The sequence below is a fragment of the Setaria italica genome, chromosome IX (genome assembly GCF_000263155.2).
Source record: "Setaria italica strain Yugu1 chromosome IX, Setaria_italica_v2.0, whole genome shotgun sequence".
Classification (NCBI taxonomy): domain Eukaryota; kingdom Viridiplantae; phylum Streptophyta; class Magnoliopsida; order Poales; family Poaceae; genus Setaria; species Setaria italica.
In genome coordinates, this window is record NC_028458.1 from 39,439,363 (window position 1) to 39,464,999 (window position 25,637).

Consider the following 25,637-nt stretch of genomic DNA (forward strand, 5'->3'; position numbering starts at 1 on the left):
GCCATTCACATCGGGGTTTGTAGAAGTTTTTCAGGATGAAAACTAGGTGTATGTTATATTTAAGACTATAAAACGCGTAAAAACTTGTATAGGGAGCTAGAAGGTTTCATTTCATCCAATTCCGTCCAGTTCCCTGCCACGCAATAATGATATAACTTGTCTATGAAACTGTTAAATGAAATTGTGCATTGGAAGTCTTTTCATTCATCAACCTAAATTTCTTAGATGATGCGTCACTCTTGAAAATATTAAAATAAAACCTCTCACTTTGGATGACCTAACCAATTAAGAGATGCCCCGCTATTAATTGTAGCGATCGAATTAAGCTGACCAGATGCTAAGCAAATGGGTATCTATATTTTTATGTAGATATACATAAGATGACGATAAATGTTTATGGTGATTTATAAGGATACATGTTCATATACATATACATACATAAGTGTATGCGTATTCGCCTATGTGATTTATAAGGATAGATGTTCATATGTGTATGTATAAATAAGTGTATGCGTGTTCGCCTACGGTGGTTTATAAGGATAAATGTTCATATACATATATATACATACTACGTATATATACACACGTGTATACATATTTACTTATATTTAAAAAACAAAACCTCCAAGTTAACTCATGTGCCACTAGAGTAGCAGTACAAGTGTACAAACAGTGTCGCAACAAAAACTAGCCAAAAATCGCAAACGAGAACGAGATTTTCCCGAGAAGGGAAAGAGGGAAGGGCGCCCCGGCCCCGCGGTAAGCTCCCGGACCCGTTTGCTAAAAAAAGTGCGACCTCTTCACCGCGTCCGACGATCCCCCGCCTCGGTTCCCCCACCGCAATCCCTCTCTTCCCCGCATTTCGCAATGATCCGTGCAGCTGCAGTGCCGCGGCGCGGAGGAGGGTCCAGTGACCGGGGCCAAGATTGAGGGCGGCCATCACGCGCGTTCGAGCGACGAGCGGCGGAGGAGGCGAGGGCGGGGATGTCGCGGCTGAGCCAGCGCCGCGCCTCGGACCGGCTCGGCGAGCGGGTGGAGTTCAGGTTCTCCAACCTCCGCGCCGTCCAGGTGACGTGGAGATTTTGCGTTTTTCCCCCCTCATCACGCATTGCGTTTCAGCCGTTCGTGTGAGGTCGTGCGATCGGTGGTTCCCGTCGCGAGAGCGGCTGCATTGGGGATTTTGAGCGATCCTTATTCTGGGCTAGGAAATCCGTCGTACATGATTGGTTAACCGCGAAGAGGTTCAGGTTTTTTTAATTAAAAAATCTGTATGCGGTGATTGGTGATCGTGCAATGGATCAGAAAATTGATTGATGGTATACATTGAATGCAATCTTAACGTGCATTGCTTGTCAGTAGGAAATGTATATGCACTTCATGCAGTGGAAAAAAGCTTCCTCCTTGGCGTTGTTGAGCGTGGTTCAGTTTAGCAATAAAGGTCACTGGTAGTTGTAATGATCAGTGGAAAATTCAGAACATATTATAAACCATGAGGCTATTTAAATGATCACTCTTCACTCACTCGAGATAATCAACCCCTCCTCTTGAATGGAATAGAACATAGTGGACGCATCTGTAGGTGGCACCATTTCCTTATTCTGTGGGGAGGAATGTGCTTCCATGCCATTGCTAATTGTAATGGTCATGAAGTTTTATGAAGTTTAGAAATAGTAGCTCTGAACTTCCAATGAAAACATTGCAATAGTTTGAAGGTCGTTTGGAACTTTGATTGTACAAGGGGCCTTGACATTTTTTACTCAGTGGGTTGTACTCATTCTTCTTGGAAGTAGGCATGGTGGCACGAATCATAGCATACAAGTGAAACAGTACACGACAATTTTATTTGTTCCATGACAGTGACAAAGAAACACCATTCATATTTCATGCCTGTGAACTTAGTGTTTATTTTTCCCTAAAAAATGTATCTCGGTGCATTCTAGTGGTAATATTGGGTGATGTCCGGAAATGCTCAAGTTTATTGACGTGATTGTTTTAGGTGCTCAGCAGGTACCATTGTTAATGTTGTTTCTAACTGATTTTTTTTCTTTACAGGTGCCAGTAGTATCTGACAGGCTGTTAATATCTATCATCTCAGTGGACACAGGAAAAACAATTGCCAGGTCCAGTAAAGCTGCCGCTCGAAATGGAATCTGTCAATGGCCTGACTCCATCCTGGAATCACTTTGGTTTTCTCAAGATGAAGCATCAAAAGAATTTGAGGATTGTCAGTGCAGGATTGCTGTTTCCATGGTATAGTACTGTTGCTAGTACTTGTGTTTTCTGTAAGTTTTCTATTGGATTTCTGTCTACTATACTGCTGTGGTACTTGCAAAACATCTCCTATTACAGGGATCAACAAAATCTGGTATTCTCGGGGAAGTTTCCCTGAACCTGACTAACTATCTGGGCTCAGTAGACCCAACTGCAATCTCGTTGCCATTGAAGAAATGCAATTCTGGAACAGTTTTACAGGTTGATCTCGATAGCTTTGTCTTCTTTTCCAAATAAGAGAATTCCAGAAAGTCCATTGTTTTCATACGTTTCACTCGTTTCAGAAATTCCAGAAGTTCATTCTTTGTATGTTTAGCCTTCAACTTGAAAGTTGAAACATGGAGTTACCTTGCTGTTCTAATAAGTCGAACTACTTTGCTGCTCTCTTGACCTGCATCAAAATTGTATTACTTTGCAGTCTTACCATTCCTGCACAATTGATAATTCCATGAACTACTTTGCTGTTCATGTGATCTGGCATCAGAATTAGTTGGTTGTCGATGCTCATCGACGGGTGAATTTGTTTATAGCTGCAAGAGAGTGCTGCCGTGCTGGTGCCACAAATGATATACTATAGCTTGTGGTTTGCAGTTTGCCACTCTCTGCGTACAACGGTACAACCTGGTGTTACTAAAATCGTGCAGTTTGTGCATTCAAGACATTATCCATACTCTTTTTGATTTAACCATCATTTAAGTCTGCAAATGAGCTCATGAATCAACTTTCTGCCCTTTTGTCTTTGTGAAGATTCTTGATTGTATGCAATAAATGTTGATACTAAATCTTTTGGATTCTGAGATGTTCGTGTGTCTTATAATTTGCAAAAAGTCTGCACTTTTCCATCCAGAGAACAAAAATACTAAATGTTGTAGGTTTTGAGATTTCAAGTAGTGGTTGAGCAGTATCCCATTTGTGCGACACAACTTTTCTGTCCTTGGGGTGAGTTGGGTCCAAGTAGCTTTCTAGAGGGAGCTAGCTCGGGTTGTCGAGTTTGAGAAACTTTCAACAGAAAAGAATGTAGTTGTTTTCCCATATATTCACTTATAACTATGTAAATATTCTTATGTGCAGCTTAAGATTCAATGTCTTGGCATGAAGTCTAAATCAAGGTACTTGATTATTCCTGCTGTTGCTTTGGTTATATCTTATGTCTTAGGTGATCACCTACTTGGTAGTGTTAACTGTTACAACCTTTTTTGTGCTGTTGATTGAACTTAATTTTTTTCTTTTTCTCCACTATACGGTGGTATGAAACTATTCAATGAACTATCTCCTCGTTTCGGTGGCCATAGTCCAACTGATGATGTTATGGACAGCAAAGCTGATGATTCTAATAGCATGATCTCCAGGAATGCTCATTTTTCGTCAAGAAATCCTTTAGGTGTTGTTCATCAAGACGAAGTAGGAATTAGGGTATGATTCCCTTGCTCAAAACTCTTTTTTATTATTAATTATTAAGATTACTATGTGTAAAACCAATACATACTGCGAAATGTATTTCAGGACGCAAGCTTCACATCATCCCCTAGGGATGATTCCGATGGGGGATTGTACATAGGGAGGCAAGATACTGCTAGTTCTTTTATCGACAATATTAGTGTGGATCATGGTGATCTGGTTTTTAGATCTAATGATTCATCTTTCAGTTCTGAAACTCCAGGTCAAAACATGCTGCAGGAGAATACTGCTGAGTCATCCTTAAGTGGTCTTGCTCATTTATCGTCAGGGGCATCTGGTTCATCCAAAGATCTTCTTGACACTGCTGAAGAAACAATTGAGGAACTCCTTGCTGAGGCACAAATGTGGGAGGCTCATTCTCGCCAGTTGAAAAACGACCTAGAGACATTGCAGAAGGAATGTGATGAAAAATCTGAGAAACAGTCTGAGCTACTCCTGGAACTTTCTGCTTCACAGGCGGAACAGGAGTCGTTAAGACAGGAAATTGAAGAATTGAAATTGTCTCTTGAAGTAGCTACAGCACGACAAACTGTTGCAGGACTTGCCAAGTCTGGTGATGCAATAGATGTCCAGCATGAACTAAAAGATGAGGTGCAGTTTCTGCGAGAATCAAATGAAAACTTAACAATACAACTGAAGAAGACTCAAGATGCAAATATAGAGCTTGTTTCTATTCTTCAAGAACTGGAAGAAACAGTAGAAGCACAGAGAGCAGAAATCTCCTCTATTTCTCAAATGAGCAATGTGATTGATCCTGAGTTACCCATAAATGCATTATCAGTTCAAGAAGATGCAGAGTGGGCAAGGAAGCTGTCACTGAAAGAAGATGAAATTGTAGAATTGAAGGAGAAATTGGATCGTTTACTCAATATAGAAAATGCAGGTGGCGCTGGTTCTGATGCTATATATCTTGAACTGGAAAAGGAAAATGACTATCTGAAGGTCAAAATGGAAGAGCTTGAGAATGATTGTTCTGAATTAACAGAGGAAAATCTGGAACTTATACACAAGTTGAAAGAAGTGAGTGGGGTAGAAGGACAGGATTCCTGCATCTCTGATATTCAGGAAATGTTAAATGCTGGGGATCTTTCTGGGACATCAAAATCTAGAGTAAAATACCTACAAAGAAAATGTGCTGACCTTGAACTGAGGATGCTGAATTTTCAATCGGAGTCCAGAGAACTAGAAGAGAAGTTCCAAAAAAGCCAAGAGGAGCTAAAAGAGAGAACTCTTGAATTATCTGAACTAAGAGAGAACCTTAGCAATTCCTGTGCTACAGAACTGGAGGAATCTGAATCTGAGTTGAATTTGCTGAAGGGTAGAGTTCAGCTCAAAGAAAGAGAGATTGAAGGCTTGCAGCATTCTAAACTAGAAATGGAAACCTTTATAGATAATGTTCTTCAACGGAAGATACATGAGCTTGAAAACGACAAAGTGGAACTAGAATTGCATATATCAAGGCTGGAAGATGAAAAAATAGAATTGTCAGAGTCCATTTCTGGAATGGAGGCTGAGTTGACTAATCTGACAAGTGAGTACGAGTCATGTATAGTGCAAATGGATGATTCTAGAACACTTATCATAGATCTCAAGGATAAAGTACAATGGCAGCAAGCAGAGTTGGAAGCTCAAAAGGTAGAACTGAAGCAAAAACATCTGGCATTTCAGAAAAGATTTTCAGAAGTACAGGAGGATTCAGAGACTCTAAAAAGATTGAATGCTAAATTACAAGCTAAAGTTGACAATCTTGTTGAGGAGTGCAGTTCTCTTCAAGCATTGACAGCTGATCTAAAGAAGCAAAAGTTGGAATTGCATAGCTGTGCTACACAACTAGAGCAGGAACTGGAGCACTCGAAAAGGAAGACCACAGATTTTTGCAAAACCGTGGAGTTCCTAGAGGCAAAGCTTTCTTCAATTCAGAAAGATATATCTTCAAAAGAGCAATCTTTTCTCCTGGAACTGGAGAATGTATTTCAGGAGCACAAGGAGCATGAAGAACGGATAAACCGTGCACATTCCCTTTTAAATAAGATTGAGAAAGAAAAAATAATCGAGGTAGAGAATCTTGAGAGGGAGATCATGAGCCTTACTGCACAGTTGTCTTCAACACACGAGGAGCGGGAAAGTTCCACTTTGGATACTATTCGTGAGGCCTCCATCCTTCGAGCAGACAAGGCAAAACTTGAGGCTAATCTTAATGATGTCAATGAACAGTTGAGACATCACGAATCTCAGTTGGAAGATATACGTAAGGAGTCTAAAAGCAAGATTAAATCCCTCCTTGATTCACTCAATACATCAAAACAGAATGAAGAAATGCTGAAAACAGATGCTGAGGATATGAGAAGGTTGATGGAAGCTGCTAAATCCAATGAAGAAAATTTAAGAACAACTTCAAATGAACTAGAACTGAAGTTTAAATCTAGTGATTATGAGAAACATCAAATAATGGAAGAAAATTCTGGACTAAAAATTCAAGTCCAGAAAATAGCAGGCCTCCAGGATGAACTTTTGAAACTGCAAAGTTCCCTTGATGAGTCTAAGTTTGAAAAGGGAAAACTCGAAGAGCTACTTAGGTTGTTGTCTGAAGAATGTGATGGACTAAAGGTACAAAAGGCCATGTTAACGGACAAAGTTGCACACATGCAGGATACTTCCAACAACATCGGTGACGAAAAGCAAAGTAAAACAGCCATTCAAGCAAAGCATGAGAGCAGCATAAAACAGGTGAGTCATTTAGATTTATTATCCAACAATGGGAAAGGTCTAATGCTTTCAGGTTTTTTGTTCAGTAGAGAAAATTTTTGTTCATTTCTGTTGAAACATATGGAACTTGTGTTATGCTAAATTAGATTTGAAGTGTGAAAACCGACTTGACTAGTTTCTCTTGGCCATTTCCTTACCTTTTTTAGGGGAACAATGATCTAGCTACTGACAGCGGAGGTTCTTCTCCAGTTAATGAGGAACCAGACCTGCAAACAAAGATCAAATCACTGGAAAGTAGACTTGCCGAGGTTCTGGAGGAAAATAGCATGTATAGGACACAGCTGAAGAGGTAATGCAATTCAGCACATACCTTGTCGCTTCCCCAACTTCGTACCAGAAATATACACTCTCCCCGAGATTTAATTTTCTATGTATGCATATCAAAGTCTTGATTTAGTTCCTACATTCTGTGAACGAAAAAATGTGAGGCTAATACTGTTAATCATTATTGCCCTGAAATAGTCCTTGCCATACTAATTACTAACAAGAGAGTAAAGACTGTTGTAGAGTCTGGACAAATATTTTTCTGTTCTTTGAATTGGTATAGACTATCAATCACTATTAGAGATCCAAATAAGTTTTTAGGCTATAATGATAATCAGTATTGCCAAACAGGATTGACCAACTACCAACAAGAAAGAGCATCATTCTTCAGAAACACACCAAATCTGCGAACCCATACTTTTATTTTCTAGAACACACGAGAGAAACGTGTATCTTTGCATCAGGGTTGAGTTGGTCATGGCACAAAGTCTGGTTATGAGAAAAATACTTTGGCTGGCTTGGCTAGGGTGTTCAACCGGGCAGAGCCAGAGGCCACTGACACCCAGGTGGTGAATGGATCATCAAAGAGGGAAGTCTGTGGTTGCAGGCCAGAGCAAAGCTTCTGGCAGGGATCAATGGCCGTGCGGTTCAGCACTCAGCATCGTGATCATCTGATCAGCTGATCCTTGTTTCTAGCTTTTGGTTGTTCTAGTCATCCACATAGTCCTCGCATGTGTAATCCATTGTGCATGTGCCTCTTAAGGTCCGCATTGTAAAACTAAAATCGTTTCTTCTTAATACAAAGATACACAGCTCTCCTCCATATACTCGATCAAGGGAATACAAGGACTTGGCTGGCTTGGCTGAGACCATTTCAGACAATTCATACACTGAAAGAGAACTTAAAGCAAATAAGAATCTAACCACTAAGAAACAAACTATGACCAACTCTCATTTGAAATATGCACCAACTAGATATGCAAATTCTTCTATTTTACAGTCTCCATGCTGTTTCCGGCAAACAGTATAAAATCACTCAAGTCTGTATTACATGCTTCTGTGGACTGATGCTTCACTTGACTGTACATCATGTCCTGTTAAGCATGTATTACTGTCTCTGAATAACACAACATAATGCTCACATCATGAAAGTTTTTCTCATTTGAACATAATATGCAAAAAAAATGTTTTCCTGACCTTATTGCGGCTACTTTCCAGTAGATCATATTATTGTTTTTTACTCTGTGCAGTCCCATGCCAGAGGGGCAATCTGGGAGCAAGGACGGCGAGGAGAATAATGATGATAAAATAGCACAACTGGAGTCAGAACTAAAGGACATGCAGGACCGCTTACTCAACGTAAGCATGCAGTATGCGGAAGTAGAGGCTCAGCGGGAGGAATTAGTGATGGAGCTTAAAAACGCAAATGCAAAGAAAGGGCGGTGGTTCTAGCAATTAGTGACAGAGCTCAAAACCTACTGGGTGCCATAGTTATGAGGGCTACAGGTCCCAGCACAGTGAAGGTACCTGCTCCATGTATTCATATGTTTGTTTGAATGCTGATTGCATTTGATTCCACAAAAACAAGTGTATCACACCATCTTGTTTCTTACTTGTGTTGAACTGAAGGAAGCCATTTGTTTTCGGAATCAAGGGCAGGAGCTCTGTCATTCATATCAAGAAAACACACCGTCCACAAAAGGGAAAAGAAACATATCCTGGTAAGGCATATTATCATATTGATGGACAGGTCACCGCAACACCTCACCTAGGAAGCAATTTTTCTATTGATTAGTTTCAATTTGGGTACATGAGATAATGAGATTTTATTTCCAAAATACAAAACCCTCATTTCGGACACCTAGGCTAATTCCTCTGCTTTACTTGATGAACACCATCAAGCAGCACAACACATTGTTTTTGCAAAAAACTGTCTTTATGCTCAAGGAATCATTTCAATTCTTCTGCGACAGCTGTATAGCATTAATCCTTCTCTTGTATGTAACCCGTTGCTTGTCTAATTGCCAGGAAGAATGTTGTAAAAAATGGCAGAGGCGTCCAGATCCTTGGGGCTGCCATCATGTTAACTAGGCAAATGCACCAAGAACTAAGGCTCTCCAATCCGAGACACAAATGGAACGACGACTATTCTCAGAACCTGGGATTCCCTGATACATATCGGACACGTTCTGAACTTTCGACACTATGTGACTGTATGGGTTAGAGTGATAACTCATGTTCATATGACCACACGGATCACCCTGCCTTTTACATCACAGACAACATAGCTGTTGATTGATGTAGCTCCTCCTGTGGACTGTGCCTGAAAAACGGATTAGATAGATGGTATACAGTAGTTCATCTCTCTCTTCAAAGAACTTGTAGGTGACTCTTCGTTGACCTATACATATGATTCGTATTTGTCTATGTAATCCCTTCACGTGCCCAGAGTCCACGTTCTTTTTTGGGCTGCTGCATGATCTGAACTCTCTGGTGAATTGGTGTGATAGCCTTTTCTTCGATGATTCAGAATCGGGCAAATGAATGTCTGATGCCCAGCCTGGACGGATGCCAGCTTATTGTCTTTTCACTCGCATAAGCATTGAACAGGACACAGGAGTGCTACATTCAGCGATCCGTATATATGAATGATCCCCGATCTTGTTCAATTAAAAGACGTTGACAAGTACCAGTAATTGTGAATTCGTGGCGCGTAAAAAAGTGCAAGCTGTTGCTAGACAGAGACAGAGATTCAGAAAACTGAGGCTACCATGTTTCCGTGCTTGTGCTTGCCTACGAGCCTTACAAAATAAAAAAAGAAAAGAAAATTATAGGAAAATAAGATACTCTATCACACCTGTCACTGTCTATCAGCTTGCACCCGTGCGAGTGACAAATTGGCACGTCCTATAATTGGCTTTTTCTCAAAGGTCCGTTTGGATCCCTTCATTTAAAGGAATTGGAATCTACTTAATGGAGTAGGCTAATTTATCTTGGAACGTGGCATCCACAATTTTCCAAAGTTTAGATATAAGCCTATCTTAAATTCATGGGGTGGGAGATGAAAATTGATTCTATAGATTATAATTATTAGAATGGAATTCAATTCTTATAGCACGCTCTTGAACTCGCTTCTCTATATAGAAGTGCAGCACATAAGTATCTCTCCCATATCGCCAACAATAATATACAAATATATTCCACATACAATTATATTAGCTTAGTTAATTTGTGTCTAAATTATGATTATTAGAATGGAATTCAATTCCAATGATCCAAACGGGACCAAAGTGAAATTGGCACATCCTATACCTGGCATTTTGTCAAACAAAAAATGTAACCCAAGGCACCACCTAACCTAACCAGCCTTGTCATTGGCCTCCTCCGAAGCCTTATTCTAACATGGAAGGGCGGCAGGTGAGGGGTCGGCGATGATTCTACAGCTCTCTTTTGCCTCCGAGGAGGAGGCCTCTTTCTCAATTTCTGGACGGGTGTCCAACGGCAGAATATTTAGATTACGCAGACAAATTTGTATGATTTGATACACCTGGGAATAAAGCTTCGCTGGGCTTATGATTTGTCCAACTAAAAGGGGTTGTTGGCTATATTCCCCAACCCAATATGATCAACCACTACACAATTAGTGGAAGCTGAGATACCAAAGGGTTATGTACTTGTGGGGTTATTTTGTCCATTGTTGCTTGCTTGCATCTAATATTGCCTCTTGTGAACCTTGCCTTGGTGAAATGAACTGTCAAAGTAGGTACGCAGCAACACTAATTACAGAGCATTTAAATGGTCATGACCATTTCTTGAACCAGTAAAAAAACATCAATCATCTCACGCTAGAACTTCAATTATACACAATTCAAGAAAACTTTGCTGTCAGAAAATGGTGAGGTGAAGAATCACATCAGCTAGCCCTATCTATATGCTGTCACACCGAAACTACAAACAAATTTACCCGCTAAAGTTAGCTGTACCTGCACCGCAAATATGTACGCGTCACGACCCCTCCGTCTCCGCCGGCAGCGCGCGCCGGGCCGCCGCCGCCGCCTCTTCTCTCTGTTCGTCTCGTATGGCTTCGATCATCGCGACCACGCGCTCCAGGACGGCCTCCTGGTCGTCGTCGTCGTCGTCGTCGTCGGCACCGTCGCGGGCGACAGCCACCGCCACGGCGTCCCTTGCGCGGCCGGCGTCGTAGAGGCTGGCCACGGCGCACCGGCACACGGGGCAGGAGTTGCGCATGTCGAGCCACCGGTCGATGCAGGGAGCGTGGTAGAGGTGTCCGCACGCGGGGACGACCCTGACGCCGTCGCCGTCGCCGAAGGGCTCGAGGCAGATGGGGCAATCCTCGGGGAGCCCCTTCTTGGCGGCCCCCGCGTAGGGCACCACGGGAGGGAACGCGGCGGCGGAGGGGCGGAGGAAGAGCGCCGCGCCCGGGACGAGCTCGCGCATGACGCGGCGGCGCGCCCCCGCGATGGCGCGCTGCCGGGCGCAGCGGCAGTAGGTGCAGAGCAGGATGAAGCAGAGCACGATGGAGACGAACACCACGGCCGTCGCCGCGCCCGAGGACAGGTTGAACTGCGTCCGGCCGCCGGGCGCCGGGCCGACCGCCGGCGTGGCCCGCGGCCCGTCGCCCGCGGCGAGGCGCCTACTCGCGCGCGCAGTGGCCATGCCCCCCGGCCTCTCTAGCTGCGTGCGCGGGGCGCGCGGACAGACAGGCGACTCTGTTTGTGGGCGTGGCAGGTGTAGGGGGAGAGGGAGAGTTTTGCCCGGTTCATGCGTGGCATGTTTGTAGCTGAATGTTGGCTTGGCTTGGTTTCGTGCTGTACTACGACTAAAGTTTAGTCTTCCGAGTGCTAAACTTTAGCACTGTGAGGTGTTTAGATAGGAGGCTAAACTTTAACACTTTGATTGTCAAAAGATTTTTTTACCCTCATTTATCTCCTCTCCTCTACCCCTCCACAACTCCTTCCTTGTCAACTCCAATCGAGCAAGCACGGCAGCCACATCCTCCTCTCATCCTCGGCGTTGGCGGTGGACCACCTCCTCGCGTAGCTCGACCGCCGCACCCAGATCCCACGTCCTCCTGACAGCCGCCCTCGTGCGCCGCCGACGTAGCCCGCCTCCGCACCGCAGCCAACACCCCCGCCCGCCGCACCACCCGCCTCGAGGCCCGATCAATGGATTAACAGTGGAGGAGCGGCGGGGCAGCGGATGCCCCTCTCCTCCGCCTCCTCCTCCGCCTGCTGGAGCTGCGCATGGAGCGCCGCGGCTGGGGCTCCGCGGGGTCTGCGATCCACGCCGGCGGATGAGTTGTGGGGTCGACCGGCGCGGAGGGGAGCCCGCGACGTCGACGCGACTGCGCGGAGGGGACGCCGCCGCAGGGGGCTCGCCGGGGCAGAGGCAACAGCTCAGCCCGTGGAGGCGGCGAGTGGTCGTCAGGCGTCTGGGAGGAGGAAGCGGCGGATGCGGCGTCGGAGGAGGAGGAGGAGGTCCGATCCAGGCCCTCCCCGCGCCGCAGGAAGTGGATCCAAGCGGAGGCAGCTTGGGCACCGGGGTCCGGTGGAGGCGGCTTGGGCGGCGGGGCAGAGGTGACATGCCGGCCGGAGGAGAGAGAAAGGGTGCGGGAGGGGTAAGGGGTGGAATTTAGGACAAGGGAACCACTTTTAGCCTCTTTAACCCATTTTAGCACTCCTTGGAGGGACTAATGGATTATGGGGAGCTAAAGTTTAGCCCCTCCATTTTAGTCCTGATGTTTGGATGAGAAGGGCTAAAATCTAGCTAAAATGAGGGGGTTAAAGTTTACCCCCTCCCAAACACCCCGTAAGATCTGCTGATTTTACATGTCAAAGAGAGAGAGAAAAAAAAAAGGCGTGATTGTGCTTTCGTCTTTCGAAGTGGTTAACGATGTTAGAAAGCGTTAAAAGAACGTGGAATGGACATGCTGACTTTAAGTTGTTTTTCGGGGATTCATTTCGGCGACTTTCTCGAGTTTGGATGCAGATGCCTGTGCATATTTTCCGCCCATTTTTTTATCCTTAAAAAAGATGACTTTGTTCCGGTTTCGCTTGATCAAATAAACTCCAGGCTCCAGCGCTAGTGCTAGTCTCAGTGCCGCTTGTTTATGACAATTCCACAACTAATCTATGGCTTTGCAGCGCGCCACCATAGTTATCCAGCAACGTAACCTTCGAATTCAGTCGCTGTCGCGGTGGGGGACGGGCGACACAGTCAGACAGTGAGACAGCGGCGCCCCTTGGCCCGGCCTGGCCCACGCGACGAAATTGCCAGCTTCTTTATATCCATGCCGTCTCACGACCGGGACAAGCGAGTAGTGACGTCACCCGGCCGCACGAGCTCGGGCTTGATAGCTCCCGTTGGGCGGTTTCTTGCGCTGCGCATTGCCAAGCTGGCACAGCTCCTTTGGTTTCCTTGAGTGCCGTGGCGAGCGGATTCCACTAGGTTTAGTTGATAACCTGAATAAGTCTACGTGACCAATTGTTGTCTCCATCGCCGCCATATCCTTGTACTATACGTCCAGTGGAAATAAGAAGGTCGCATATTGTAGCACTCCTACAACAGTTCATGAATGCTAAGGTGCTTTCCCTGCAGGAGCCTTCCACGGCCTTCACAAAAGAACATGTTTTGCAACACCCAGCTGGTACAGGTTCGTGAGCCCCTTGTCCGCGTCAATGCAATTGTGTCCCGTACACCATTCTTTCTGTCTCTGCTACGTGAACCATGGAAAAATAATGGACACCATTCTTTGGGTAGTGTGGCGCAGGAACGGCTGAAGTCTAAGCCAAATAATCACTTCCCACGGGCCAGGCCCAAGAAGGTACACAGACCTATGGCTGTATTTGGGCTATGTGTGGGCTACAGGCTGCGCCGCCCGAAGCTTTCACAATTGTGTCCTCCTGTATTTGACCTCTAGATCCGGAGCTCCCACCCTCGATGGCTGCGCCGCCCGAAGCTCTCCCTCGACGGCCGCGCCGCCCCGAAGCTCTCCCTCGACGGCCGCTCCCTCGAGCTCATCCCTCACCTCCCGTCCTCCCTACATCGACGACCGACGGCAAAAAAGCAAAGAAAAGCTCCCCAAACAGCCAAACAGGTGACATTCGCTTCTCCCAAAAGCTGCTACTTGGGGAAGCAAGTGGAGATTTTCCAGGAATCGCTTTTGGAAAAGCAAAAGCTCCCCAAACAGGGCCTAAGCGTCCCGCTGTTTGGGAAGTAATAAGATGAAGGGAACAAATGATTTGCTATCTTAAAACCTCATCACAAAATCAACAATGAATTTATGCTAAAAATACCTTTGTGACAGAACTCGTAGGGAAAAAATACCGGAGCAAACTGTAGGTTTCTTTTAGGGGAGCAAACTGTAGTTCTTTATCGGTTCTGTAAAAACAAAGAAGAGTATAGAACAATATAAATTTACCTCAGTGCTAACTCAGCTTCTTGCTGAACTTTACGCAGGCTTACATTCATATACAGTCCCTGCAGCAATAAGCATCTTATGAAGCCATTCAGACGTGCTATCAGATTTGAAACAGAAATTTGGACTAGAACAGACCCAAATGAAATGAGGGGCTTCTTGATTCAAAATTTATCTGTCATTTGGTTCTTTTTTACTTTCTTGGAGAAAAATTTGTTGAAACTTGAGAATATAACTTGGCTATGCTTTCGGGTTTTAATAACTGAATCAATTCAGTAGTGTTCAGAATTTTAGTTTTGTCATCTGGTTGATGGTAGTATAGAGAAACACCAGGAACTTTGACCCCTTCCCTTTCAATTCCATCTAATGCGCCCCTTAAGTAGCACGCTTTTGCTATAGTTCTATATATAGAACAAAACCAGAGTGGTGGTGGTGGTGTGTGTGTGTGTGGGGTGGGGTGGGGTGGGGGGGTGGGGGGGGGGGGAGGGGGGGATGCATAGCAGTTTCCTTACATTTGTTGTATGGATTGTAGCTCCAGTGGTCATGTTAATCTTTTGATCTGGCACAAGCTGAATATCCATCTTCTGCAACACAATAGCAAGTGCCACTATTGCTTCTAGGAGAGCAAATTGATCTCCAACACATTTCCGAGGACCTCCACTGAATGGGATAAACCTGGGAAAGAAACGTTGCAGGAGCATGGCACAGTTCAATCACATTTGCCAGATGACATAAAACCAATCAGATGACAAATGAACATATGGATAGGATAAAAACAATATATTACAAGGTTGTATTCTGACCTGAAATCAGTGTTTGACTCATTTGGAACAGGTCCCTCTAAATCAAATCTCTCTGGAATGAACTCATCTGCTCTATCCCATACCTTTGTAGAAGGAAAAACAATTATTATAAAATGCAAGAGTGCTAAATGCTTACTTAGGCATTGCTATAAATGGATGAAAACATCATATGAACAGAGCTCTAGCAATGACAATAGGCATAGCAAAGCATACTTCAAATGATAGCAAAATATGATAACAATGTAATATGATAATACTTCAAACTTCAGGTCTATTTAGCAGCAAACTAACTCAGTATAATAAAAATAATTTTCCTGAAACCATGTTACCACTCTATTGTGGAAACTGATAGAACAATGTAGGCAGGACAGAGAACTTCTGCTAGTAAGCGATAATTTGTATTTTCTTAGTAAGCCTCCAGCAACTTGGAAAAAGATCTCAGTATAATTCATCGAATTACACACAACTATGCGATATTCCACTATGTCATCCTATGCAAAGCAGCTGCCTTAAAGAGCTCAAAGACTGCCAGTCGCACATGATTCATATTCAGATGGAGAAGTACCTCAGGGGACCTGTGTATATTGTACACAGAAATCATAATATCTTGACCAGCCTTAACCTTGTAGTTTCCAGGAAGCACATCATCAACTATTGCACGCCGCAACAGCACCTGCCAATACTTACGTCCATGAGTCACAAAAACCAATTAGAAAGTTGCTTGTCTCAAGCACAAGGAATTTACAGGAGGGTGTGGATATAGCCGCATAGACTCATTTATACAGCGCATCAAGTACTTCAGCTCCTTTACATCCTCATATCTGGGGAGTCTACCCTGTAGAACACGATCAACCTCATCTTGAGCTCTCCTTAGTGCAGTCAGATCCTTCAGTAGTGTAACACTGAGCAGTCAACATATTTGTTACTTTGGTTGATAGATGGTTTACTGCAAGCAATATAGCACTACAAGAGTACCTTACTTAGAAGATAGATTGTCCATGTCAGTACGGAGCCTGTTGTTTCATGACCAGCAACTAACATCGATAAGAGATCGTCACGTAACTGCACACTGCTTACCTGGAATGCATGTAATGTAAAATGGTTATATGACACTGCACGCAAATCGATCATGAGCAATTTAGCAACAAAAGCATAAATAGATCTTGCATTGTCAAATTTTAGCAAAACAAAAGGATTGAAAGAACTCTATCTGGAAGTTTTCACTCTTTTATGATAGCTGTTCATAAATCGATGGAAAAGAAAGGAGTAAATGCTCCTAGCAATCACCTTTGTACAAAAAGAAATGATGTGCTGCTTCTAATAGGTAAAGCATCATAATCCTAACTTATAGAGAATAAAAACAGTAGATATAGACTTCCAGTGCACATTCAGAGGGAGAGGAAGTGGCACGCTAAAGCTACTCTACTTTTTATTCAACTGCATATAGTAATATGTTCCATGCTAAACGTATCCTTTGTTTCCTGAAGATATTTTGAGCTGAATGACACCATGTCAGAAATTGCATGACCAACAAATCATCATCCCATCGTGCAAGGCAACAAAGCGAGCATTAGCAACATTTATGAGCTGATCAATCAAATACATGGTTTTAAAAGCCTGGTAACTCAAAATTTGATGGACCAGTAGAAGAATGGATAATTAAAGCCATAATCAGACAAAAGTTATGGAAAGTCACAAGCAGTAATATGTCAACTATTTTTCATGATGAGTGAGTAGCTTTATACAAGTAGAAAAACTGCAGAAATCAAAGATAAAAGAAACAAAATGTTGTAAAAAAGTGGAAGAGGTTAATCACCTCATCTCGGCTAGCAAGTAGGAAGCGTAGAATGCTAGGGTCCCCCTCGTTTACATATTCCTCGCCCTCAATCTGTTCATTTTCAGCCTCGACTATTTCTTTACATTTCATAATCAGCTCTTCAACAGTGTTCCTTATGGTCTTAACTGCATTCTCTGCTTTTATCTGTCTTGGAATTATTTTGCACAGAAAATCAATCTGTCACATATAAACAAGGATTATGTGAAACATCAGTCGAACAATTTATCTTTTCTTCCAGTTAACTAGAAAAACATAAGTGAGGTCCAAAATTAGAAGAATGAATTGAAAGAAGAACCAACCTTCCAGTATGGCAAAAGATCTGTAGAACGAAGCTCTGCTTCTTTGAGCGCAGTATAAACAGCATCGATGACAGGACTATCTGTTGTGAGGGAATCAAAATTGTAGTTGAACAATGACAAACCAATCACATCCAATGTCAACTGAGAAAACCTCGCTTCCATATTGACAGGTTCCCCACTCAAAGCATATGGCTCAAGTTTCTGTATTAATCTCTCGGTACATTTGCAAAATACCTTTTCCACCATGATGGACAAAAATCTTTTGTGCAGGGATGGCACAACAGCTCTGCGTCTCACCTAAAATAAATAACAAATTTGTAGTAAGATGAAGGATTAACTTACAGTCCAATTGAACTTAGCTCCCAAATACAACAGTGCAAAAAATATGCAAGATATAGCTGCAGCAAGATAAGAGATACAACCCTACTAATGTACTGCACTACTACTACTTATCAAATATGTCAGCCCTTGGAAGTTTTTTTTTTTCTCGAACACGCAGGAGAGCTGCGTATCATTTATATTAAGAAGATTAAAGGGTTTAGAAACCCGTACAACACCACACACTCACACCCTCTACACTCGCCTTTTCATACAAATAAACTTGACCTTGACCTGACAAAAGACCTAGTCATTAACTGGCACTAGAGCAAGGAGATGGGAAATTCCTCGAGCCCCGGCCAAACTCCAAAGGTGTATCTCTTCTCTTATGGATGCCATAACTCCGTTCAGGTTAGGCAGGACCCCCTCAAACACACAGAGATTACGATGATTCCAGACTGACCATGCTCCCAAAATGATCAATGAGTTGAGTCCTTTCTGTATCTGACCATTCACTCTATCAGTTACTCTTGCCCACCAATCATCAAAGGAATTATCGCTGGGTTGTGGGGAAGAGCCTGCAGGCTGACCTTCTGCAGTAAACCGAACCACATTTGTCGAGTGAAGACACATGATACTAGCAGGTGGTCGATTGTTTCCTCAGCTTGGTCACAAAGTGGGCAGCGTTTCTGCCATTCCCAACCTCTGAGATGATGGCCATGGAGAAGAAAGCCTTGACCGAGGGTGGACCTGGATGGGGAAGGCAGTCAGGTTCTGTGTTTTGCAACTAGATCCACCGCATTCTGAGGGCCCATCCTAGATATTGTAGGTGAGAAATGCCAAGACCACCTAATTCAGGTGGTCGAGTGACTGTCAATAGCCACCAAACAGTGCCCCCCATTCACATCTCTTCTTCCTTTCCACAGGAAACCTCTCCTAATTTTGTCAATAGCCTTGAGAGCCCAAGGTTGGAGGTCCATAGCCATAGCCAAATAAACAATCATGGATGTGAGCACAAACTGAACAAGGATCTTTCTTCCTGCCCAAGTTAGCAAATCAGCTTTCCATCCACGAAGTTGGTCTGCTATCCTGTCAGTGATCGGTTGGACTTGGGCTCTTGTCAGTTTGCGCAAAGAAAGGGGTACTCCAAGATATTTGCAGGGAAATTCTGAGAGTTGGCAGGGAAGATGTTCTTGTATTGCAGCATTGTCCATCTCAGTGCATTGTATAGGGAATACATTGCTCTTCTGCACATTTTTTTTTTAGGCCAGAAGCTTCACCAAAGAGCTGGAGAAGGTTTAGTGTGACACTAATGTCGTTGGAAGAAGGGCGTAGGAAGATTACCACATCATCAGCATATAAAGATGTTGGAAGAAGGGCGTAGGAAGATTACCACATCATCAGCATATAAAGATATCCGATGCTGCAAGGCCTGCCTAGCAAGAGGTTGCAGAACCGACTACTTTAGAGGCAACCATGCAACAGGAAGTATACTCCCTTTATATGTATTAAAACACCATCTAAACTCGATTAGAGGCAAATCATGTCAAAACAACGAAACCAAACCGTGCAGTTCTATACAGTTCAAAAAGCAGAGACATTGCATCACCCCACAATGAAAACTAAAAAACTAATCCAAACAGCTTAGATCTCATATACCAAATAATGAAAAAGAAAAACAACGCAAGACACCAAACTAGGGGCTCTCTTCTTTGTCTACGAGAAACCAAAATCAAGAACAAAACCATTTTTGGGATGCAACTAAACTGCATCCAATAAAAATCCACTGCACATTTATACAAACTACCACATCCAAAAAAATATCAGCCACAAAAGTCGACATGGTGATCTATCAGACATTACATCCTTGCTTGAACAGGAATTGTTATATAGGATTGTACCACTGCATCCTTTACCACAAAGGTGGCAAGCACTTCAGTGTGGTTGAGGAGCCACGACCTCTAAGCCAGAGCGTGACAGACAGGATGGTTTGGTTGTTGCCATCCAATGGCAGTAGAGGACCGTCCCTGCCAGGTTTAAGCCTGGTCAGGATGGCTCAGACGTCTGATAGACCTAGCAGACACTAAAGTAGGGTTGCAAACATAACCAGATAATGTAATTCTCGTGGGCTGTGGAGTCTGGACCCATCAGGAAGGCCTAAAGACCAACATAATAACTGAACATAAAAAAACAAGAACAAACAGAAAATACTAAGAATACTAGTAGGCATTTGTTCCGACTCGTTATAGAGCCCTACAACTGTGATCGACCATTCCATTCTCTAAAAAGTAAAACTACAAAGGAACCCATCTAAGCACAAATTCAAAGTGAAGCAGTGGCGAACCCGGACCCAGAGAGAGAGAGAGAGAGAGCTTACGGTCCATAGCGCGCCCTCCGCGGTGGCGAACCCGGACCCAAAGAGGAATTCGGAGACCTCGGCGACGAGCCCCTTCTCGTAGCGCGACCCGTACCCGCGAAGCACGTGCTTGGCGACGGCGGGGTCGCTGACGATGACGAAGTCTCGCGGCCCCGCGGCGAGGCGGTACACGGGCCCTTCCTCGCGGAACCATTTGAAGAGCGGCAGGAAGAGCGCGCCGCCGAGGAGGTCCTGCACGTCGTCGAGCTTAGCGGACGCGACGGGGATCCCCGAGTCGTCGGCGCCGGCGCGGCCAACCGCGCGCGAGAGCGACGTGAGCCAGTCCGGGCTCACCCACGGGGTAGCCGTCGTGGGCTCGTCGCCCCCGCCCCCATCGCTGCCGCTCCCGCTCCTCGGCGGCGGCAGACGGACGCGGGCGCGGGCCTGGCGAGGAGGCGGACGCGGAGACCACGGAGGCGGCGACGCGGAGGCGGGGGCGAAGGCGGTGGCGGGCATCGCGCGCGCCGGCCGATGCCTCCGGGCTCCGGCAAGGGTGTAGGAAAATTGGGATTGCCGAGGTGGGGAGAGGCGGGAGGAGGGGAACGGGGGATTTGGGGCGTGGGGAGCAGCCGGAGAGGAATGGGGAAGGGGATGTGGTGGGGCCCGCGTGGAAGTGGGTGGGAGAAGCAACTGTCAGCTCACGGAGCGCGTGAGTTTTTGAATCCGTTGGTTTTTGCGGGTACCGTGGGCCAAATGTGACAGCGGGCTCTCTCTAGTCGGCCGCCTCACGTGGGCCGTATTGTCCGTGCAGTGCAGCCCAGAGTTCTATACAGCCCAATGCGGATATGCACAAGCACAGCGAGCAAAAAAGAACTCAGGGACTTCTAAAAAAGTGTAAAATCGCATACGTATGCCATCATGCCAGTTCAGCCAGACATGTTGTCTTGTCTTGTATCCTCCGAAGAAAAAACTTGTCGTCTTGTACGACAACCCAACGGCAACTCCTCTGTCGCTCTGAGACAGCAATTTTCTACACACAAAAATTTAAGAAATTAGGGAGCAAGCACATAGGATGCCCTGCCCGTCATTTTCGCCTAAAGCCGCCGACGGTTAGGCGTTTGAACAAAAGGTTCATTTTCCCTTCTTCTTTTTTCATTTTTGCAACAGAACAAAAGGATCACTTTCAGACATGCTAACGCGACGGCCATGCCATTGCCACGGGAGAAAAGCAAGAAAAGGTTTCGGACGCGTCGCTATCGTTTCAGGGACGGACGGAGAGGGTTCGGCCGTGTCGCTGGCGCCGGCCGCAAGCATATCACGCTTGGTCCCGTCGGCGTCGGCGTGGGCATGGTCCACAGTTCCACACGGGGGGAGAGCAAAGAGGCCTAGCATTGCAGCAAAATTTTAAAGTCTGAACCGAACTCGGATGATGGGGGGATTGTGGGCTCTGGCTCTGGCAGCGGTGACGGGGCAGGAGTACTCCGTACGTTGTAATGGAAGCTGACCAGCGAGCGCGCAGCCAGCTGCGCTGCGGATTCGGGCGCCGAAACCCATGCGCCGCAGCAGCCAAGCAGCCCGCCGTCGGGGCGCTGAAACCCATGCGCGGCGGGCCGCATCCTATGCCAAATCTCTTCCGTCCCCCACGTGCACGCACTGACCGCCACCACCAAGTGACAGTTACTGCCGACCTACTGAAGTTACCGGCCTATCCGCGCGGTACCTACGTACTGCTGATTATGCAATGCAGAGTTTCAACATGCATTTACCAAAGTAGCACATCATCAAATGATTTTTGAAACTATGAGGTCTCACAATGCAAGATTTCATTGCACTATTTTATAGGTTAGGCAAAGCATTAAATTGTAATATGGTGTTGTGATCAAATATGTTACATGAATTATATAGCATAGTATTGTGATCGGTCTGTACTCAAATTCATGTTCAAGGTGTAGCATTCTCACTGAAGAGTGAAGAAACAAGCATGAGTCTTCATAAGAAAGCAGTATCATTCACATTAAATAAAATATACTATGAGAGAGGAGCACCGTACCAGTTTAGGCTGGAAAAAAAATTTAGAGTACTGATAGAAAATGAACACATATACGATATATTGACTCTAGTAGTAGTCAGTAGGTTCAGAGCAATAGGCTGCAAGCCTACAAGGTAAACATTCAGGCGGGTGGAGAAGCAAAGACGGGTGGAGGACAGCGGGAGAAGCAAAGACGGGTGGAGGAAAGCGTATGAGGATGAAATGATTTCCTCTCGGTGCAGGTTTCACCTGATCTCAACGGTATTGGTAACTGTGACGGGAGAGTTTCATCATGATGAAACTCTGTTGCTCTCTCTCTCTCTTCATAATTAGTATGCCAAGTCAGCAATTTTGCTGATGTGTCGCAGTATTTAATGAGAATGAAACCCTGATGAAATCCCTATTGAGACTGGCCTTACAGTACTGTACACTGCACGCACGCACCGCCACTGAGTCAAGCCACTATTTGCCGATCCCAACAAAGGTGAAAAGCAATTGCAGGACCTGCTGGCAATAGGTTACTTGCGCAAGAGTGACGTGGCAAGGGTTTTTCCACGGGATGGCAAGGTGGAAGTAGTGTTCATGGACAAGAGAATCATTCTAGCTCGAGCATTGGGTGACATCAAGTAGCACACGCACTTTGGGGTTGTCAACCAGCCAGCCTCGAGCTCCATAAGCATAGGCTCCAGCCGTCCTCCAGCGATTCCAAAGGTTGAGGTTCAAGTCTTCGAGATATTCATTGGCTCGAACGAAGCTAAGCCTGCCGTCGTGTGTTGTAGTATGAGTGAGCATCATCGAGATTAGAAGCTGCCCCTCTTATCTGCTTGATCTTTGCATTCTTCTTGTACTGTTGCAAAAAATGTTGCTAGCTTTCTAAGTAGTAGTACTAATAATATGGATGTGCTAGCATTTGAGATCAAATAAGCTCAGTATTCAATACCGACATAAGCACATTTGGTGCCAAAATGGAGTCGAACGGATCGGGTGACTTTGTAGCTGGACATAACTAAAACAAGCTTAGTAAAAAGTTTATTATGAGTGAAGTCATCTTGCCCGATGCTCAGTATTGACTCAGTACGCTTGGATTAGTTTTGGTCTTGGCTCCAAACTTAGCCCTTCTCAAGCTTAATCCTTTGGCAACCCTACTTGTGGATAGCTTGGTGAGCATTCATATATGACAAAAAAGTCTTACCAACTAATGCACGGATGGAATACATTACTGTACCATCACGGTTCTCCCGCGTCCAACATTGTTCACCTCACCACCGCGGAGTGCACCACAAGAAAATCGACGCAACCATGGTAATTGGGGGTCCTTAGCTCCTCAAAACTTTCCCCTCGATCCCTTGTTGCGCTTATTCTCCTCGATGGATTCTATCTTAAAACACACATTGCTAACACTAGAAAACTACTCTTTTCTTTCTATTCTATTGAGATGACAAAGGAGAAAAGTTGGATTTCCGACTGCAAAATTCAGAACAAATTAGAACCATTAACTATAATTTTAATTTTTTTTTTGAATTGCAGTAGTGAACGACTCTTAAATCGGTATTCTCCCCCCCCCCTCCATTATTTTTAATGGCATAATAAAATAGAATAAATGTTTCCCTAAACTGTATATAGGGAAATTCCAGGTCCAAATAGCATTATTATCTATGGATCCCCCTTCTAGCTCTCCCCAACATCGGTGGCAACAATTTCACCGCTCTCTTGCCCCGAATTTGAAGGGTTGTGGACTAGATCCATGTTTGTCTGGTTTGGATCCAGCCACGCGAGCTCCTCCTTCGTTGCAAATTCACGTGGGACGTGCTAACCCTGTTAGCAGTAATGGCTGGGGTCATCATGTGCTTGGACATGGCACTAGCGAGGCCCACACAAGAGCTAGAAGGTTGCATGAAACTATGGTAGTTTGGCACGTGGCACCAGCTGTTGTCAAGCTACGAGCTCGTGTGTACACATGGTGTGGTACGAGCCATGGCTATGGAGGTATCATACTACGTCTACTGATTTTGAACGGGCGTTCCCGCATCAGGCAACGACTAAGGTCATGCAAAAGTGTCGCTGCAAGTAGAGGTTGGCAAAGTCCACTTACCGTTGGGGGCATAGGGCATCGTCTTAGCTGCATGCAGTGGGTGCCTCAGGCTCGTGGCGATGAGGGGCTTGCAAAAAGAACGACTATAGTGGATGCGTGTGTTGGTCACTACCTACACACTACACTAGGTGCTTGGGCGATCAACGGTTGTTGTGCGGTATTTCTACCCCTTTTGTATAGGGCTAAGGTGGGACATGACGAGCCAAAATTCTCAACCACTATTGTTGGGCCGATGATGACAATGCGTGGTATCGTATTCTCATTGGAGGCATTGCCTAGGAGATCCCACACCGTACCGCCTCGGTGGATATCATTTAGTGCGGGCATATGTTGCTAGTTTGACGAGGCCCTGCCTCCTTGAGTCCGTCACTTGTTGCATAGGTATGTCACTAACTCTCTTGGGTGGCTTACGTTTGTTGAATCAAAGCTACTTTGCTGTGGGGTATGTTGAACTCAGCAACGATGACATGCCATTGGTATTTTCATCTTTTTTGGGTGGGAGGGTAAATCATATGTAGGTGGCAACACTTGGGGGCCTTTGGTTGATGTTTGCTGTATGAAGTTGGAACTGCTTATCTTTGTTGCAGCAAGCCTACGATGATGACACATAGTGACCTTTGTCGGTTGTGTGTAGCGGTGAAGCCAGAACAAGATATAAGAGGGTCACGTAGTGATAAACGAGTTGTTAGAGGATTAAAAAAAATCCTTGATATATATGGTGAAATCTGTGTGTGCATTAGTGAAGTTACATAGCATAGGGGTCTGTGTCCCCTTCCCTAGCTACGTGGCTGGCGGGTTGATCGATAGTAATGTTGTGCTTGTTATGTTTTTGGATGGTTTATAAATAGTACGAATGTTGCTTGGAAATTAAAGAAAATTTTACCAAGAGATTAAAAAAAATTTCACGGTCATAGTTTTATAAAGAAAAAATTTCCTAGCAATAGTACGTGTCCGTAGGGATGAGAACTGCCAGAACGTCTTCCAAACAGAAAAGATCAAATACGGTGGATATGGTAGACGCCGGCGCGGCGATGCGTGGAGCTTCGTCACACGTAGTCACGTCGACATCCGGCGGGGCCGCTAGCTACTGCTGCGAGGCGACGACAGGCGACGTGAGGAAGTGGGCGGCGGCATCCGAGGCTAGCTCGCGCGTCCGCGGCGGCGGAGGCGGGGGCGCAGCCGCGTATGGGCACGCGTGGTGTGAGCCCGCGGCAGGGAAAAACAGAGCTGCGGACGCGTCGTTTTCAAAGACTGCTGACGCCGCGCATTGCAGGCAACGCGCGCGCATGGCGCGAGATTGGCGACGCGACGGTGGCCGGCTCTGGCCGCAGCCTCGATCGCGTGGTGTCGCCGTGGTCCGCCCTTCCAAAGGACAGGCCCCTGGAGAGTGGAGACGAGGTGAATCCGAAGCCCAACTGGTGGTGGCCCTTCTGCTTGCGGTGTAGTAGTAAATGGAAGCTGACCTGAGCAACCCACTGCACGCCCGCGCCAGCTGCGGATTCGGGTGCCGAAACCCATGCGTCGGGAGCCGCATCCGATGCCGGGCGCCCCTTGACCCTTTCCATCCACACGTGCAGTGCGCGCCCAACACTAGTGTGGCAGTTAAAACTGCCGACCTGGAAGTTACCCCCCGCGCTCGAACAAAGTTACTGTTTACAGATCCCGACATGATAATCCTGGTGATAGTAAACAGGGCGCGCTAGCTT

At 45.4% G+C, this 25,637-nt stretch overlaps 2 protein-coding genes and 1 long non-coding RNA gene across 6 annotated transcripts; 2 read left to right on the top strand and 1 right to left on the bottom strand.

Annotated features, from left to right (window-relative positions):
- Positions 1-711: 711 nt before the first annotated feature.
- Positions 712-6,587, top strand: LOC101758780 (myosin-3). The gene is made up of 7 exons (XM_022829749.1): positions 712-1,068; positions 2,053-2,250; positions 2,350-2,472; positions 3,343-3,380; positions 3,564-3,684; positions 3,775-6,456; positions 6,582-6,587. The coding sequence occupies exons 1-7, from the start codon at positions 985-987 to the stop codon at positions 6,585-6,587; spliced, it is 3,252 nt and encodes a 1,083-aa protein (XP_022685484.1). The 5' UTR covers positions 712-984.
- Positions 2,188-20,424, bottom strand: LOC101758095 (carotene epsilon-monooxygenase, chloroplastic). Of its 4 annotated transcripts, XM_012842784.1 has the most exons (13): positions 19,832-20,326; positions 17,137-17,433; positions 16,817-17,014; positions 15,976-16,077; positions 15,746-15,886; positions 15,566-15,673; positions 15,001-15,083; positions 14,710-14,872; positions 14,201-14,259; positions 6,806-6,902; positions 6,633-6,701; positions 5,820-5,889; positions 3,696-4,107 (listed from the first exon to the last, which is right to left on the bottom strand). In XM_012842784.1, exons 1-10 carry the CDS (start codon positions 20,324-20,326, stop codon positions 6,896-6,898), a joined length of 1,653 nt encoding a protein of 550 aa, XP_012698238.1. In that variant the 3' UTR covers positions 3,696-4,107; positions 5,820-5,889; positions 6,633-6,701; positions 6,806-6,895. The 4 variants fall into 4 exon arrangements, with proteins under 4 accessions (XP_022679201.1, XP_012698238.1, XP_004983762.1 ...); XM_022823466.1 differs by lacking the exons at positions 3,696-4,107; positions 5,820-5,889 and adding an exon at positions 2,188-2,662; XM_004983705.2 differs by lacking the exon at positions 5,820-5,889.
- On the top strand, positions 6,645-9,224 carry LOC111255871. The gene is made up of 4 exons (XR_002676015.1): positions 6,645-6,784; positions 8,010-8,282; positions 8,389-8,480; positions 8,788-9,224. It is a non-coding gene; the product is annotated as an uncharacterized LOC111255871 (long non-coding RNA).
- Positions 20,425-25,637: the final 5,213 nt, after the last annotated feature.

Coding starts and splice junctions, on each gene's coding strand:
- LOC101758780 (XM_022829749.1), top strand. CDS start 985: ATGTCGCGGCTGAGCCAGCGCCGCGCCTCGGACCGGCTCGGCGAGCGG. Junction 2,473..3,342: donor ATTCTGGAACAGTTTTACAG/GTTGATCTCGAT, acceptor TCTTATGTGCAG/CTTAAGATTCAATGTCTTGG. Junction 3,381..3,563: donor GGCATGAAGTCTAAATCAAG/GTACTTGATTAT, acceptor CGGTGGCCATAG/TCCAACTGATGATGTTATGG.
- LOC101758095 (XM_004983704.4), bottom strand. CDS start 20,326: ATGCCCGCCACCGCCTTCGCCCCCGCCTCCGCGTCGCCGCCTCCGTGG. Junction 15,887..15,975: donor CAATCTATCTTCTAAGTAAG/GTACTCTTGTAG, acceptor ACACTACTGAAG/GATCTGACTGCACTAAGGAG. Junction 14,260..14,709: donor CTACAATCCATACAACAAAT/GTAAGGAAACTG, acceptor TTATTGCTGCAG/GGACTGTATATGAATGTAAG.